Source organism: Vulpes vulpes, chromosome 3 (assembly GCF_048418805.1).
Source record: "Vulpes vulpes isolate BD-2025 chromosome 3, VulVul3, whole genome shotgun sequence".
NCBI classification, from domain to species: domain Eukaryota; kingdom Metazoa; phylum Chordata; class Mammalia; order Carnivora; family Canidae; genus Vulpes; species Vulpes vulpes.
The window spans coordinates 137,191,874-137,208,849 of NC_132782.1; the positions used below are offsets into that span (position 1 = coordinate 137,191,874).

Genomic DNA, 16,976 nt, shown 5'->3' on the forward strand with positions numbered 1-16,976 from the left:
TGCTCCCATTTCACAAATCTTGTCTTTAGCAAAAACCACACGGATTCTTTCTATCATTTAACCCTTTCCCCAGTGTAAATATGTGACCTGGCCTGAAAAATCCAATTAGGCTTTCTTTGACTCCATGGACAACAAGAACCTCCAAGTAACTCCAAAAGAGAAGACTATCCATATGATTCCTCTGGAAGCTTCTTCCTTGCAACCTATAAGAAGATTTTACTAAATTCTCCAATTGACTTCAGTGCTCCTTGCAGCACTACTTAATCCCTGGTGCCCCAACTAGGTCTCGAAATTATCTCCCTCTCTCGCTCTGCTCACCTATTAAAAATCCCCATTCCTTGACCAACTTGCAAATGAATTATAATATACTTAAAATGCCCAGCATTGAGGAGGTAATACAAAGCAGCCTACAGCTGAGAAGCCATTTCTCTGAAGTCTCCTTTAAGCAGCAAGAAAAATACATCTCCTATGAAGTCTCTTTACACGTGAGAAAAATACATCACAGACATGATGTGAAGATCAGGTGAAAGTGCCTAACGCCCAGTATGTGATAATAATAACCTAGAAAAGTAACTGAAACAGATAAATGTGTCGGGTTTGTTTTTTGCATTTTGGGGCATATTTTTTAGGCCTATTCCTGGGGATTGAACTTTTGGCTCAGTCTTTAAATCCCTAAATATGTTCTCTTAAAGAAGAATCCAGCAGGATTCTGGAAATGGGAGACTGGCTGTTACTGATGGCGCTGAAAGAATAAAAGTTAATTCCCTTTTTTCCTGTCTGAAACCTTTCAGGACTCCCTGTAACAATAGCCACCTTATAATGGAGTTTATTTCAATAACTACTGGCTTATTTGCCTGCACGATTCCATTGACTCTTCATTCACAGGAACGCCAAGTTTTGGAATTCCATCCTCTCTAGTGTACAGGCGAAGAATGAGGCCTAGATGCGTGGCATCAAGTGTTTTTGTTTGTTTGTTTGTTTTCTTTCTTTCAAGTGTTTCTTCCATTGTCATACAAGAGTGACGGGGCCCAGGGGCACCGCTGGTGGCTCAGCGGTTTAGCGCCGCCTGCAGCCCAGGGCGTGACCCCGGGGTCACGAGATCGAGTCCCACGTCGGGCTCCCTGCATGGAGCCTGCTTCTCCCTCTGCCTGTGTCTCTGCCTCTCTCTCTGACTATCATAAATTTAAAATAAATAAATAAATAAATAAATAAATAAATAAAAAAGAGAGAGAGAAAAAAGAGTAACGGTGCCTAAAGACCTGGCGAGGTCCTCCCGGGCCCACGCGGCCAGAGCCCTGCTGCCCCGCCCCTTCCCTCCCTCTCTACCGAGGAGCGTGGCCGCGCACGGTTTGGGGGCGGGGAAAGCGGGCGGACACCGCCTCCCCGGGGATGGGTAGAGCGAAGCCCCGCCCCGGAAGTGACTCTCTCAGTGGGCGTGGCCTCACGCCGGTTCTCTGGGAGCCTCTGGGCCCGACTGCTGCAGGGCCGTAAAGGGCTCTCCGAGTCGTAAAGTGGCGAGGCGCGGCAGCGTTGCTCTACGACTACTTGGAACGAGAGCGGCGGGCCGGCGTTCGCAGCTTGGCGATTTTCGGCGCCGCACGTGGGTGACTGTGGGTGTTCCGGCCCGGAATTCGTTCCTTTTGGCGTGGACAAGCCACACTGAAGGACAGAGTGGCAGCGGAGACCGGGGGGTCGTGGGCTGATGGATATTGCTGTTGAAGATGAGGGGACTTTGGCAGGAGGTCTGCAGAGTGGAGCTGAGGGGGCGCGGCTGAGGCTGGCGTCCGAAGGGGAGAGAGTCGGCGGCACCGCAGTGACGGAAGTTGGCAGCGTGGGAGCGGGGAACGGACTGGCAGGAGTGGAGAAGGCGGAGGACGGGGAAAGGAGTGGACAGAAGGCCGAGGCGATGCGAGTGGACCTAACGGTTGTGAAGCAAGAAGTTCTGGATTGGTCGGAAATGGAAGAAGGCCGGTGGGTAAAGCAGGAGGCGGAGGACGCGCCTGAGGTGAAAGAGGAGAAACCAGGCGTATCGGAGGTGAAGCAGGAGATGGATAGGAGTTTTGAGGTGAAAGAAGAGAAGGGGAGTGAAGCAGAGGTAAAAGAAGAGAAAGTGAAGGTGAAGGAAGAGGTGTTGGACTGGCTCGATGTGAAGGAAGAGAAGAAAGAGAATTTGGAGATAAAAGAGGAAGCGTTTGTTACTCAGAACATAAAAAAGGAGGAAATGATGGATGAAGTGAGTGTAAAGGAAGAGAAGTATCTCCCAAAGGAAGAAGTGATGGATGATGCGAAGGTGAAAGAGGAGCCTCGGATAAATCCCCCCGCGGGTTTCAAACGGAAACTGGCCATGTCCAGGTAGGACAGGAAGAGATTCATTGGGAAAATAGAGGCGTGGAGTCCTCTGTTGTCTGGGATGAAGGAAATCTAGCAGCCGGGTGTCAAATACTGAAAAATAAGTGCCATCTTGGGTCTCTGGAGCCAGCGTGTTGGTGGTGGGGGGGGGAGGGCAGGGTTTTGTCAGAGAACAACACATTCAGGGAAAATACGTCAGGCTGTAAGTGGCCAGTGCACAACGGCCAAGTCAGAAAATTCTGGGGACTAGAAAACTCTTGGACCAGATTCTGGTTTGACTTAATATGCTCTTGACTCAATATTCTTTAAAAGAGGATAGGCATAAAGAAAAGTCTACTAAACTAACAGGGATACCGTGGATCGTTAAAATTAGATATGCACTTGAACTCACCCAGCTGTCTACTTCCTCTATGGATACTGTGAATGTTTATTGCTTTATAGTTAATCTCCTTTACTTTGTGATCATGTGACAGCATAGGAAATAGAAGAGTGGTCACATTCTTGGGACTCTTCCTGTCTAGAACAGACTGGGCCAAAAAGAAATGGCTGTAGTTTGGTTGTCAGTCCTAAGCTCCTAGAAGAGCAATTGGAGACAGATGATGGGTAAGAGAATATCCAGATTATTTTAATGCTCATTTCAGGTTGGGTGTGGAGATAAGAAGAGATGCCGCTGATAAAACGTATTTAACCTGGTCTCCTACTTTATTGTGGTGTGTGTGCCTTTAAGGTATTTGAATTCACGGATTGGACCTCTGGTTATGTGCGCACGTGCGCACACGTACAAACACAATCATTAACAGACTGCCAGGAATCACAAGTTAAAATAGTAGTGAGCAGTCTCATTCTGTGATCGCAATAGCAAAAGAAGTCAAAAGCGAGATTTAAAACTTATTACATGTTTTCTTGGGTTATGTAGTACTAACAATCTTGTAATATTGTAAATGTCGTTTGGAGACAGTTTCCTAGAGGAGAGTTTTCTAAGGATCTTTGACAACTATCAAGTATTTTATCAGAGTTACTTGCATATACCTTATTCACTGACTACATGTCTTTAAATTGTTGGTGATGAGTAATGGACTCAGCGTTAAAGATTATAGATAAATGAGTAGAATTAATATTTGATAATTTATTAAGTTTCCTGTGGGCTTTTGTAGGTGTGAAACTTGTGGTACAGAAGAAGCCAAGTACAAATGTCCACGTTGTATGCGATATTCCTGCAGGTATATATGTAATTTCCTACCTTACTACCCATGTCTGTTCCCATTGTACCTCAGTATAAAAGTACCTCCTCTTTGTCTCTTCAGTTTGCCCTGTGTGAAGAAACACAAAGCAGAACTGACATGTAATGGAGTTCGAGATAAGACTGCATATGTTTCCATACAACAGTTTACTGAGATGAATCTCCTAAGTGGTAAGTCATTTTAGGCATAGCGGATTGATCTTCCTGGCCACTGGAATATGTCATTTATTTTTCTATTTTGAAATTTTTAGATTATCGGTTTTTGGAAGATGTGGCAAGAACAGCAGACCACATTTCTAGAGATGCTTTCTTAAAAAGACCAATAAGCAATAAACACGTAAGTATTTATTTTTTCCATCACTTCCAGTTAAAATTCTTTTTTATCAGTTACATTCATTTTTTTTTTTCACCGAATACGTGGTGAGCAGCTACCATGATCCAGAGCTATTCCAGTTACTAGGGGTACATCAGTGACCAAAACAAAGTTCTTCTCATGGAGCTTGTATTGTGTGGGGAAAGACAGGAGATGAGTAGAGGAACAAAGATAATTTCAGATAGAGTTTAGTGCATGTGGAAAATAAAGCAAGCACAGGAGATTAAAGAAAATGAAAATGGTGTTTTTTGGGAGGAGGTTATGAGTATCTTCAATACAGTAGTCAGGAGAAGTTTCTCTGAGAGATGACATTTAAGCAATGATCTGAATGAGAAAGAGGCAGCCATGTGAACCTTTGGAGGAAGACTGTTCTAGGTAGTGACAAAAACAGAAGTAAAGACTGTGTTAGGAGTAAGGTTGGTGTGTTTGAGGATTAAAATGGGGACGTGGTGACTGAAGTATAATTGCATAAAGAGAAGAATATTCAACATGAGGTTAGAGAAACTGGTGAGGACTCCTAACGTATTCTGAGTGAAAATGGAAGCCATGAGAGGGTTTTGAGCACATTTGCTTTTTGAAAGATCACTCTTGCTGCTGTCTGAAAAATGAGCTTTAGTGGGCAAGAGTAGAAGATTGAAAGGGAGGATAGTTAAAAAACTTTTGCTGTGGTTCAAGTGAAAAATGATGGTGGCTTGGATAATGCTGTTAAATTATTAGAAGTGTTTAGATTCTAATTTTGAAGGAAGAACTAACAGGACTTGCTATTTTATTTATTTATTTATTTAGATTTTTAATTTATTTATTCATGAGAGACAGAGACACACACACACACACAGAGAGAGAGAGAGAGAGGCAGAGACACAGGCAGAGGGAGAAGCAGGCTCCATGCAGGGAGCCCAATGTGGGATTTGATCCCAGGACTCCAGGATCACGCCCTGGGCCGAAGGCAGGCACTAAACCGCTGAGCCACCTGGGCGTCCCGGCTGTTTTATTTACTTACTTACTTACTTACTTATTTATTTATTATTTTTTTAATAAATTTATTTTTTATTGGCGTTCAATTTGTCAACATACAGAATAATACCCAGTGCTCATCCCGTCAAGTGCCCCCCTCAGTGCCCACCACCCAGTCACCCCCAACCCCCACCCACCTCCCCTTCCACCACCCCTAGTTCGTTTCCCAGAGTTAGGAGTCTTTATGTTCTGTCTCCCTTTCTGATATTTCCTACTTATTTAATACACTTAATTTTCATACTCTTTCATCCCTTTTGCATTCCATAAACAGTATGCAAAATTAAAACTTACATATTGGAAATATTTTGCAACTGCTATTCTAGAAATTCTTTAAGAGTGTTTTAAATCATGTCATGAAATTATGTGCCTTTTTCAAAGACCATTTTAGCATTGGAGTTGCAGAATTTTAGCACTTAATTTTAACACCTTATTTTATTGTTACTACTGGTACCAACTTGACATTTCACATATCTGAAAGAAAGATTACCATGCATGTTTTTCTGAAGCTTAATTAAGGATAATTAAGCATAATTACAATTCTGCTTAAAAGATAAATTTTTAATTTTTTTGTTTTTATCATGAAGTATTTCATGCATATTAAAAAAGCATAAAATATAAAGAACACTGTTTAATGAATAATCATAAAGTGAACCAATCCATGTAACTACCACTTAGGTCTGGAAAGAGAACATTATCATCTTCTCAAAAATTTCTGCCTTGTGCCATTCCCTGATCATTCTTCTGAATGGTTTCTAGTTTAAGACCTGTATCATTTATTTATCCATTCTTTGGTCCATGGACTGGAGTTTTCTGTAATAACAGCAACAACAAAACCTTAAAGTATGGCAGTGAGTACTTTTGTTTATGAATTGTGGTTTTTGTCCACACATGTTTTTTCTAGGATTTATACCTAGCAATGGAATTACTCTGTTGTGGGATATGCACATCTTCAACTTTACTAGATGTAACCAAAATATTTTCTGAAGTAGTTACACTAGTTTAGATTCCCAATATTGTGTGTACCTATTGTCACATCTTCTCCAAACTTGATTTGGTCAGTTTTAAAATTTTTATCAGTTTGGGGGATCCCCGGATGATTCTGCAGTTTAGCGCTGCCTTCAGCCCAGGACTTGATCCTGGAGACCCGGGATCGAGTCCCTCATCAGGCTCCCTGCATGGAGCCTGCTTCTCCCTCTGCCTGTGTCTCTGCCTTTCTCTCTCTCTCTCTCTCATGAATAAATAAATAAAATCTTAAAAAATAAAAATTTTTGTCAGTTTTATGGCTTTGTAGTTATTTTGGGGTTTTTAATTTGCAGTTCTCGGATTTCTAATAAGATTGAACATCTTTCATATATTTTATTGGCCATTTGGATTTCATTTTGTAGAAAAGTTTGTCTCCTGCTCATCTTTTTACTGGTCAACTTCCTTTTTCTTACTGGTTTGTAGGAATTCTTATATTTCTTAAATGCCTGTTGGTAGTTGATTGTGTTATAAATAGCTTCTACCATTCTGTGGCTTGCTTTTCACTCTCTGTAGTGTCTTTAATGAATAGATGTTCTTAATTTTAATATAGTTAAATTTATCATATGTTTCCATTATAATTAGTAGTTTATATGTTTATAAAGAAATTCTTTCCGACTTTGAAGTTATGAAGCTATTCTCATAATTATTTTCTAAAAGCTTTATAGTGTTGCATCTCACATTTATATCTGTAAACTACCTGAGATTAATTTTTGTATATCAAATGAAGCAGAGATCCCATTTAATTTTAATTAATGGATAATGCACTTTCTTAGCTCCAAAGTTCATCCTTTCTTTACTGCCCTACAGGACTGCCTTTGTAATATATCAGGCATCCATATATTCTTGGGTCAGTTTCTATTCTATTCTGTTGGTCTACTTGTCTATCCACACCAATACTAAACACTCTCTATTGTAGTTTTTTTACTGCAACTCACTGTCTCCTAGACTAATTCCTTTGACTTTGTTCATTTTCTGGAGTATGGCTATACTCTAGTGTGGATATGGCTCTTTGTAATTCTATACAAATATGAGGAATCGGCCTGTTGATTCTACAATCCCATTTCCCCACCTGGGAATTTTAATTGGGGTTGCATTTATTTTATAGAGTAAATTAGGTGATTGGACCTCTTTACAGCTTTAAATCTTGAAATCTCTGCATTTATTTACTATCTTTGGTATCTCTATAATTTTCTCAGTAGAGATCATATACATTTTTTGTTAGATTTATTCCCAGGCACTTTATTTTTTCATGCTTTTTTTAAATAGCATTTCTTTTTTTTAATGTTTTTGCTGTTATTTAGTAATGAGATTTTTGTTATTTATTTTATGGTATTCTAATCTGCATTTTACAGAATTAAAATCTACACCTGTGCTTTATCTACAGATTCCTTGAGATTTCCTCTATTAACAATTTGTCACAATTTGTTTTTATCTTTCTATCCTTATTCTTTTTTTCTTATTGGAATAGTTAGGACTTACCATCCAGGGTTAGTACCAATGATGATAGTAGATATTTATGTTGTAAGTCTCAAGTCCTCCCCTAGCTCTCATTTGCTAGATGGAGTCACATGACTCAACATCCAGTTGTACTCATGGCTGAAATTTTTTACAGTGAAAGAATACAGAGCAAAATTAGCAAAAAGAAAAGGAGCATAGCCTGTAGGAATCCAGTTGCAAGCTTCCACAAATCCTCTCCATTTGGAGTTACACAGTATGCAGTTAATTCCTCCTGCGATAACACATGTGTAGTATTGTCTGCTAGACAAGCTCGTTAAAAATTCACTACCCAGGGTTTTTTGGGGGGACTGATCACAGAAGCACCCTCTGTCCAGCAAGTGCCAAATTCCAGACTCCCAGAAGGAAAGCAAATAAAACCATATGGTTTATACAAACAATTCAGGCACAGTGGACCACACTTAATTGTTTTAGGAAAAGTCAGTTTAGGAAACCATTTACCACTTATTCAAATTTCCAGGCACTTGCCAAGAGACAACTTTGCAAACAAAACCACCCAAAGATAACAGTCTCAGGCCTGCTACATTAACTCATCTGTACATCTTTGTCTTATAACTCTGGTCATGGAAGAAAAACTTCCAAGACTGCACCATGATGTTTGCTCTTAAATTTCTTTAAGATATAATTTGATACCTAGATTATGAAAATTCTAGTCCTAATTTGCTCTCAGATTTTATCATGAATGGTGGTTATATTTTATTAAATACTTTTTCTGTATTTGATTATTTCATTTTTGTTCTTTTAATCTATAATTTTCTAGTATGAAAAATCTTTTTAATTGGTTTTCTAATTTAAGCTTAACTTGCATGTGTGTTATTATCATATCATGCTTTTTCTACTCTGTGGAATTCATTTGAATTATATGTGTGTGTCCACCTTATCCATGCATTCATTTTGTATTTCTCTTTATGAGTGAGATTAACCTTTAATTTTCATTTTTAGTATTCTCAGTTTTCCTTTTTTTTTTATTCTTTTTTTTTTTCTCAGTTTTCCATATCATTATGACTCTAGTTTCATAAAATTATTTGGGAATGTTCCCATTTTATTCTTGGATGCATTCACTAATGTTAGAATTACTTCCTCCTTGGTAAAAGTTTTACCTAACTCCCAAGTTGTTAAGAAACCAGTATGGGCTTAAAATTTGGGCTACTAAGGTATAGTCTTTACTTTTTGTGGGATTCTGCAGGTTTTCTGTGTCTTCTTGAGTTACTATTTCTAGATTACATTTTTCTAAGAATTTGTCCATTGGACCTAAATTTTTTAATTTATTGGCATAAAGTTCTTCATAAACCTCTCCTTTAGATCTTTCTGGGAGTTGTAGTGATTTCATTTGTGATATTTGTGATATTGGTTATTTGTGCTTTTTTTCCCCTAGATTAGTTGCTGTTATGTGTTTTTTCTAGTTTGTTATTGTATCCTATCCCCTTGACTTTTGTTGTATCTTTCTTTTTTAGTTTAGTTTAATTGCAGTGCGGTCAGAGAACATACTCTTAAGTTCATTCCTCTAAAATACATCAAGTACTTGTATTTGTGGCCCAGTATATATGGTCAAGTTTTGTAATGGTCTCTGCTTGAAAATAAGAATATTCTGCAGTTGCTGAATATAGTACTCTGTATACCCTTTTTAGGTCAGGTTTATTAACTATGTTGTTTAAATTGTTTATAATGTTACTGTTTGCGTGTATTTCTTCTATAAGTTTCAAAGAGAAGTATGTTAACATTCCCCAGTAGATAAAATCAAACAGACCTGTTTGTTTCCCTTGTGGGAGTTTGTTTTGCTTTATATGTTTTAAGGCTAAATTATTAAATGCACACCTCAGGAAATACTTCTCGTTGGTGTATTTAACCTTTGGCATTATGAGCTGACCCTCCTTGTCTCTGGCTTTTTGTGTACTTTGACTAATAATAATAAAGCTGTATCAATTATTTGCATGGTCTGTTTTTTACTTATTTAAGGCCTTTCTGTATCCTTATGTTGTAGATAGCTGGCTTTCAGTTTTTCTTCCATCTTACAATCTGTAACTTTTAACTAAATCATTAAGTTCATTTATATTTTATAAAATTACCTGTACGTTTGACTTTAAATTGTCACATCATTTTTGCTCTTTGGCCCAATTTTTTTCTTCTTGCCTTTGGGCTGTTTTTTTTTTTTTTTTTTTTTAATCATTTGAATTTTTCTCTTTATCATTTAGAAGTTATACACCCTTTTTCTATCCTTACATTGGCTAAGCTAGATAATACAACATGCATGCTTAATTTACCATTATCTAAAGTTAAGTACCACCTGAACTCTGTGCCTAGACAATGCAAACAACCTTAGAACAGGAGTTGGCAAACTTTTTCTGTAAAGGGTCAAATAGTCAGTATTTTTTCCAGGCCATATGGTTTCTGTCACAACTATTCAACTCTGCTGTTGTATCAAGAAAGCAGTCATAAACAATATATAAACAAAAATGGGTGGGGCTACATTCCAAAAGAATTTATTTATCAAGGTAAGTGGCAGGGAGATAACAGTTTACCAGCAGTTACCTTAAATTCCATTTAACCCTATACTGATGTATTGTTTTCAGTTCTTTAAATTGGCTTTTTAAAAAAATCTCCATATAGTAATTACTGTTTTTTTTCAGTCACTCTTTGAGTTTATCTTTTTTTTTTTTTTCAAGATTTTATTTATTTGAGAGAGAGTGTGTGTGCACAAGCAGGGCGAAGAGCAGGGAAAGAGGGAGAGGCAGAAGCAGACTCCCTTTTGAGTGTGGAGCCCAACACCAGGCTAGATCCCAAGACCCCAAGATCATGAGCCAAAGTCACACACAACCAACTGAGCCACCCAGGTGCCCTTTGAGTTTATATTTCTACTTTCTTTCTTTTTTTTTAATAAATTTGTTTTTTATTGGTGTTCAATTTGCCAACATACAGAATAACACCCAGTACTCATCCCATCATGTGCCCCCCTCAGTGCCCGTCACCCATTCACCGCCCCCCCCTTCCACCACCCCTAGTTCGTTTCCCAGAGTTAGAAGTCTTTATGTTCTGTCTCCCTTTCTGATATTTCCCACACATTTCTTCTCCCTTCCCTTCTATTCCCTTTCACTATTATTTATATTCCCCAAATGAATGAGAACATATAATGTTTGTCCTTCTCCGATTGACTTACTTCACTCAGCATAATACCCTGCAGTTCCATCCACGTTGAAGCAAATGATGGGTATTTGTCATTTCTAATGGCTGAGTAATATTCCATTGTATACATAAACCACATCTTCTTTATCCATTCATCTTTCGATGGACACCTAGGCTCTACTTTCTTTGCTCTTAATTCCGTTACCATCTTATTTTTTTTTTAATCTTTTTTTTTTTAATTTTTATTTATTTATGATAGTCACAGAGAGATAGAGAGAGAGGCAGAGACACAGGCAGAGGGAGAAGCAGGCTCCATGCACCGGGAGCCCGACGTGGGATTCGATCCCTGGTCTCCAGGATCGTGCCCTGGGCCAAAGGCAGGCGCCAAACCGCTGCACCACCCAGGGATCCCTCGTTACCATCTTAACTCTTACAATTGAGAGATTACTTTTCTCCTGCTTCAAGCACATCCTTTACAATTTCCTTTAGAAAAGATTTGCTGGTTGCCACCGTCTCTTTGTTTTGTTTTGTTTTGTTTTTCTATTTATTTGTCATTCTTCACTCTGAAATGATTTATCTCAATGGAATTCTGGGTTTAGAATTTGAGTTTCAGCATCTTACAGTTTCCATTGTTGTTGCAGTCATCTGCAACAGTTGCCTTTGAAATCATTTTTAATCTGGCTAAATTTTTTTTACTATTTTTGCAACTTTTTAAATCTTTGGAGTTCTGCATTTGTGCTATACTACGAAGATGCAAATTTCTTTTTATTCATCGTAACTTGAAAATTGTTAGATTTGTTGACTCTGGCATATCTTCCATCAGTTCTTGGAAATTTTCAGCCCATTTCTATTAAAAGATTCCCCTGCCTTGTTTCTTCTCTCTTCTAAAACTACCATTAACTCTGAGTTAAGTCTTCTCCCCATATCTTACCTATCCTTTAACGTCTCTGATTTTTTTTTTAATCTTTTTTGTCTCTGTAATGTGTTCTGGAAATGTCCTGGTTTTATTTAGTTCTTTGAAAAATTTACTGAGTCAGTTTTTATACTTTCTCTTCACTGTAAATATTTCCAAGCTGTTAGGTTTTCAAATTTTGCAGAGTTGTCCTGTGTGTGATCATTTTAGTGTCTGAATATATGGAGAATTCTCAGCTACCTCTTTTTTCTCTTTTGGTTCCTGTTCACTGGCATTTGTTTTCTTGTATTATTTATGCTTTTTTATTTTTTATTGAGTACTACTTTTTTTCTTAAATTATTTGTGAGAACTTTTTGAAGAGTGGGATGCAGGCCTTCTTTTACTCTGCCAGGGAATATTGCAATCTGGACCTATCTTAAACCAACTTGAAAGTTTAAGATTCCCTTGACTGTACAAGCAAGGCAAATCATATTAAATCTCAGCAAGAACTGGCCCATGGCCACAGCTTCTTTTTTTTTTTTTTTTTTTAATTTATTCATAGAGACACACAGAGAGAGAGAGAGAGGCAGAGGCAGAGGGAGAAGCAAGCGCCATGCAGGGAGCCCAACATGGGGCTTGATCCTGGGTTTTGGGGATCACGCCCTGGACTGAAGGTGGGCACATTTAAACCGCTGAGCCACCTGGGCTGCCCATGGCCACAGCTTCTAATGAATTTTTTTTCCTTTTTCCCCTCTGTTACAGTCATTCCAATATAAATTTCCTCACATGCTCTGGGGGCAGGGTTTATCTCTGATTCACCCTTATCTTATTATTATTAGGCATATTCTGTGACTGATATTCATTTGAGGAGGGGTTTCTAGAAGATTATAGGGTCTTAAGTCTGACCTTGTTGCTGAGATGGCTGCTGAAAGGGAAAGCCTATATTTGCCAGAATTTGCAAAAGTGGCTTCATTGCTTTGCTTACCTTTCCAAATTTTCACTTCTCATTAAAGATTGGCCTCTATTTTCCTGGTTTTTTTTTTTTTTTCTTCCCAGCTCTTCAATGCTTTTAAGGTGATGTTTACATATATTTTATTACATATATGTTTTTCCCCTACTACCTGGCATTGTTAGATGTGTTCAGTGGGAGGGTTGGTCCTTATAATCATTGCTATTACTAAAACCAAAATCCCATAAGTTATAAAATTGGTTGTAATTTCTTAAATTATTTCCCTTCTTAACAAGTGATAACGTACTCATCCTTTCCTTTGGCTTATGATATAATTATCTGACTCTTTGCATTGCAAATTCTAGACTCTCATTCGCTTAACCAAAACCTTGCATTTATACTTTGCTATTTCAGTGATCAAAGAAGTCTTGATGATATTACTTGCTTCACTACTGTCTGGAGTTGACTAGTTTATCTCAACCAACCCAGATAGATGGTCAGTGGAGAAACAGATCAGATTATTCACATAGCCCATTTTGTATAGTCTGCAACAATGGCTACTCTAATTTGGGCCTTGTACTAAGTAATGCCGTGGTTCCTCCCCTGAGTGAACTACCTGTCTTATAATTAAAGCAGGCATTTATACAGCTAAGTATGACATAAACTCTTTAGTAAAAGGAAAGGAACTGTACAGGTATCCCCTATGAATTGCCAAGTGTCCTATATTTTTAAAAATCCCATTAAATCCTCCTTTGGCTTAGAGCATATGGTTAAAAAGACAGACTATAGAATTAGACATACCTGAGTTTGAATACAGGCTGTGTCTCAGAAATAGCTGCATAATGTTGGCATCTCATTAACTTTCATTCCTATATTGGGTGTAGTAATAGTATCTATCTGATAATATTGTGAGGATTAAGTGAAATATTGCTGTTTAGTACAGTTGTGAAATGTAGGTACTCAATAAATCTTAACTATTATATTTCCAAATATTGTTTTACTCACTTCTGAAATGTAAGCCATTTTAAAATTAATTTGTCTTATTTTTGGTTGTTAGATGTACTTTATGAAAAATCGTGCCAGAAAACAAGGTATTAACTTAAAACTTCTACCTAATGGATTCACCAAGAGGAAAGAAAATTCAACATTTTTTGATAAGAAGTAAGTTTCTAACTTCATTCTTAGTATATTGGGTATTCTGATTTGATCAAGAACATCTTTTAAGGTTTGGTTTGCTATAAAGCATTGTTACCCACAGTGTAGTGTGTGAACTTTTTGTTATTGGTCTATGCCAGGATAATTGCACAAATTGAAAATAAGTATTTAGAAACTTACACCAATTTTATGTCATGTGACTAATAAAATTTTCAGCTTATTTGGTAAGTGTATATATTTGTATATCTGAGACCTAAGAAACCATGGAAGTATTTCAAAGCTTACAGCTTTGACTGGAGCAGTTTGGCTTTTATAATAATTTCTTTGGGGTTCTAATAATATTTCACTTGAAAACCAGTGTTGAGAAAGAGGGAAGCTTGGAAAACATTTACTCTGTAGTAAATCTGTGAGTACAGATAATAGAGATTAGTCTGCTCCTTTCTGTGAGTGCTAGGTCTGAAAGGTTCCATTAGTACTGAAGAGAACAGGATCCCAAAATACTGTAAGTAGCCTACTAAATGATTAGATACTTTTCAAATGTCAGGATTGTTGATTTAGAGTAAAAAAATCCTGAGTTATCCTTCAACCTCTTAGTAACTGCAAGGCCTTGAGCAGATGACTTTCTCTGGGCCTCATCTATAGGACGTAAGGGTTGTAGTAGATTAACTAAGATACTTTTATCATTTCATAAACTGAAAAGGCAGAACCATCAGAATTATTATTATTCTAATAAACTTTCCACCTTTTCAGAAAATGTTATATTAGAAGGTGGTGTTATCCATTTGTTTTATGTTTCATGACAAATATTTGTAAAAGTGGTTTTCCTTTTTCCTGGGTAGCTTCCAGAAATAAAGTAAAATTTTTCATTTATCATATATGAGATGATTCCATTGTGCATTTTGAAACTGACAGATTTGAAAAGACATAATTTATTTGACATTTAAGATAACGGTTTATGTATTCTCAAATATAAAATATATTCCTGTGTTATGAAGGAAACCATTCACATTGTCATCAGAGCTTAGTTCTTAGTGTTAGAAAGTATACACCCTCAAATGTAAAATTTTGGGGGTCTCTAGATAGATGAATGTATATGGGAAGTTTTTTTTTTCCAAAAATAAACAGTATATTTCTTGGGTTTAGAACCCAAATTTATACTTGGTTATTTTGGAACACTGAGATCTCTGAAGTAGCAAATTGGACTCTTTGCATTATGCCTTTTGCTTATGAATTTAGAGTTATTTGGAGTTGGGTTTTTAAATAATTTTTTAGTGTTTTCACATGAGGAGATTAGCAGCATAGTTCATAATAGGCTTTAGAGTCCATTTCTTAGCTATTTTCACATCCATAAAATGGAGCTAATAATAGTATTGTATAGAATTGTGACCTTTAATATAATAGTTTACCTAACCACTAACTGGAGTTAGGAAGAAATCAGTGTATATAGCAACTGTGAAAATAATATATCCTCATGATAAAAAAAGTTTAAAGGAAAAAATAGCACCTGTAATTCCATTATATAGAGATGACCACTGATAACACTGCATGTTTGCTTTTTTTTTTTTATTTATTTATTTTTTTTTTAATTTTTTATTTATGATAGTCACAGAGAGAGAGAGAGAGGCAGAGACATAGGCAGAGGGAGAAGCAGGCTCCATGCAGGGAGCCTGACATGGGATTCGATCCCGGGTCTCCAGGATCGCGCCCTGGGCCAAAGGCAGGCGCCAAACTGCTGCGCCACCCTGGGCTGCCCTTCATGTTTGCTTCTAATGATGTTTTCTTCTTTTTTCCATTAGTAAAATAAAACATAATATTAAATACCTAAGAGTATATACAAAGTTACATGACTTTTTTCAAGTTATATGTTTCTAATTTTTTATGAATAAAAGAATACTTTTTGCATCCGAACTTTTTACTTGTTAATGCAAATCTGCCTTATTTCGACGTAGTATATTCTAGCTATGCCTGCTATACTTTATTTAATTATTCCCATATTCATGAACATTTAGCTTATTTCTAGTTTTTAATTATTAGAAATAATGTCATAATAAACATCACATTAAATAAAATTTTTTGTGTGCTTACATGACTTTCTATACAGTCTCTAGAATGTAGAATTACTGGATCAGAGACTACATGCATTTAAAATTTTGAGAAAAACTCCAAATTGTCCTCCACAAAAAAGTTCCACATTATATCTTCATCGGAAAAGTACGAGAGTGCCTATTATAGTTATACTTGCACTTTAATTGAATATAATTAAACTTTTGTGTATCTCGTTATTGGAAAGAATGAGCTCTTGAATTTTTTCTTGTAAGATATGCCTGTTTATAGCTCATCTTATTCTATTCCATACATAGGGAATCTTTTCACCAGCCTGTTTCCTTTAATTTGGTCTTACAGTCATTTTTGATGCATTTTAAATAGTTGTAAAAAATTCTCTACAACATAGAGATAGTAAGGTGGAGTAGTTTAAGAGCACAAACTGGAGCCAGGATGCCTGTGTTCAGATTTATGATCAGCCTCTTCCTAGCTATGTGATACTAAGCTAAACCACCTAACTTGTTTTTGCCTCAGTTTCCTCATCTGCAAAGTGTGAGATGTAATAATAAACTGGGACTAAACCAGTTTTCATTTCCATTTGTAGTATATGAGAATACCTGTTTAAACATCTCACTAATAGTGAGTTTTTTCTTTAAAAAAATGATGCTATATAACACACACACAAAAAAATGATGCTATAAAAAAAAAGATGGTAACTTGAAAGGTTGAAATGACAGTTTTTAAAATTTGCTTTTTATTTAATTTCTACTGAGGTATGTAATATTTGACTACATGTTTCAGAGTGACACCTTAAAAGTTAAAAGTGTGAAGTTTGACTTAATCTAATCTGTAAGATCTTTCATTCATAGAAGCATTTCAGGGGTCAGTTCAGTGAAAAAAATAATTCAAAGTTCTATGTAACTAAATTTTTCCATTTGTTTGTTGTTAAATTGCCCATTATTACTTTTAAATGAAAATGGTTTTGCTACTAACTGAATTTAAAATGTCTGTATTTAGATGTTAGATTAATAAAGCACTAAGGTGAGTTCTCAGTTAGATGAAAGCCATACTGAATATTGAGAATATTGCTGGTTAGTTAATTGATAATCAGCTTGGAAATGTCTTTAGTATGTCCCAATATTTTGTTCATTCTTGTTCAGCATTTTCATCAGTGATTTAGTTCATGATTTCTCATCTTGGCCCTTTTGACATTTTGAGCAAGACAATTCTTTGTTGTGGGGGGGTTATTTGCATTTTAGGATGTTTAGTAGCATCCCTTGCCTCTGCCCACTAGATGTTAGTA

General features: G+C 36.8%; 1 protein-coding gene across 4 annotated transcripts in view; it reads left to right on the forward strand.

The window, feature by feature from the left end:
* The first annotated feature begins 1,419 nt into the window (after positions 1-1,419).
* The window catches only part of ZNHIT6 (zinc finger HIT-type containing 6), an 87,116-nt gene continuing 71,559 nt past the window's right edge, over positions 1,420-16,976 (forward strand). For all 4 annotated transcript variants that reach the window (XM_072754705.1, XM_072754706.1, XM_026004813.2 and 1 more), the window contains exons 1-5: positions 1,420-2,352; positions 3,504-3,569; positions 3,654-3,760; positions 3,841-3,926; positions 13,533-13,636. In XM_072754705.1, coding sequence (XP_072610806.1) covers positions 1,703-2,352; positions 3,504-3,569; positions 3,654-3,760; positions 3,841-3,926; positions 13,533-13,636 — 1,013 coding nt within the window. In that variant the 5' untranslated portion in view covers positions 1,420-1,702. The remainder of the gene's footprint in view (positions 2,353-3,503; positions 3,570-3,653; positions 3,761-3,840; positions 3,927-13,532; positions 13,637-16,976) is intronic.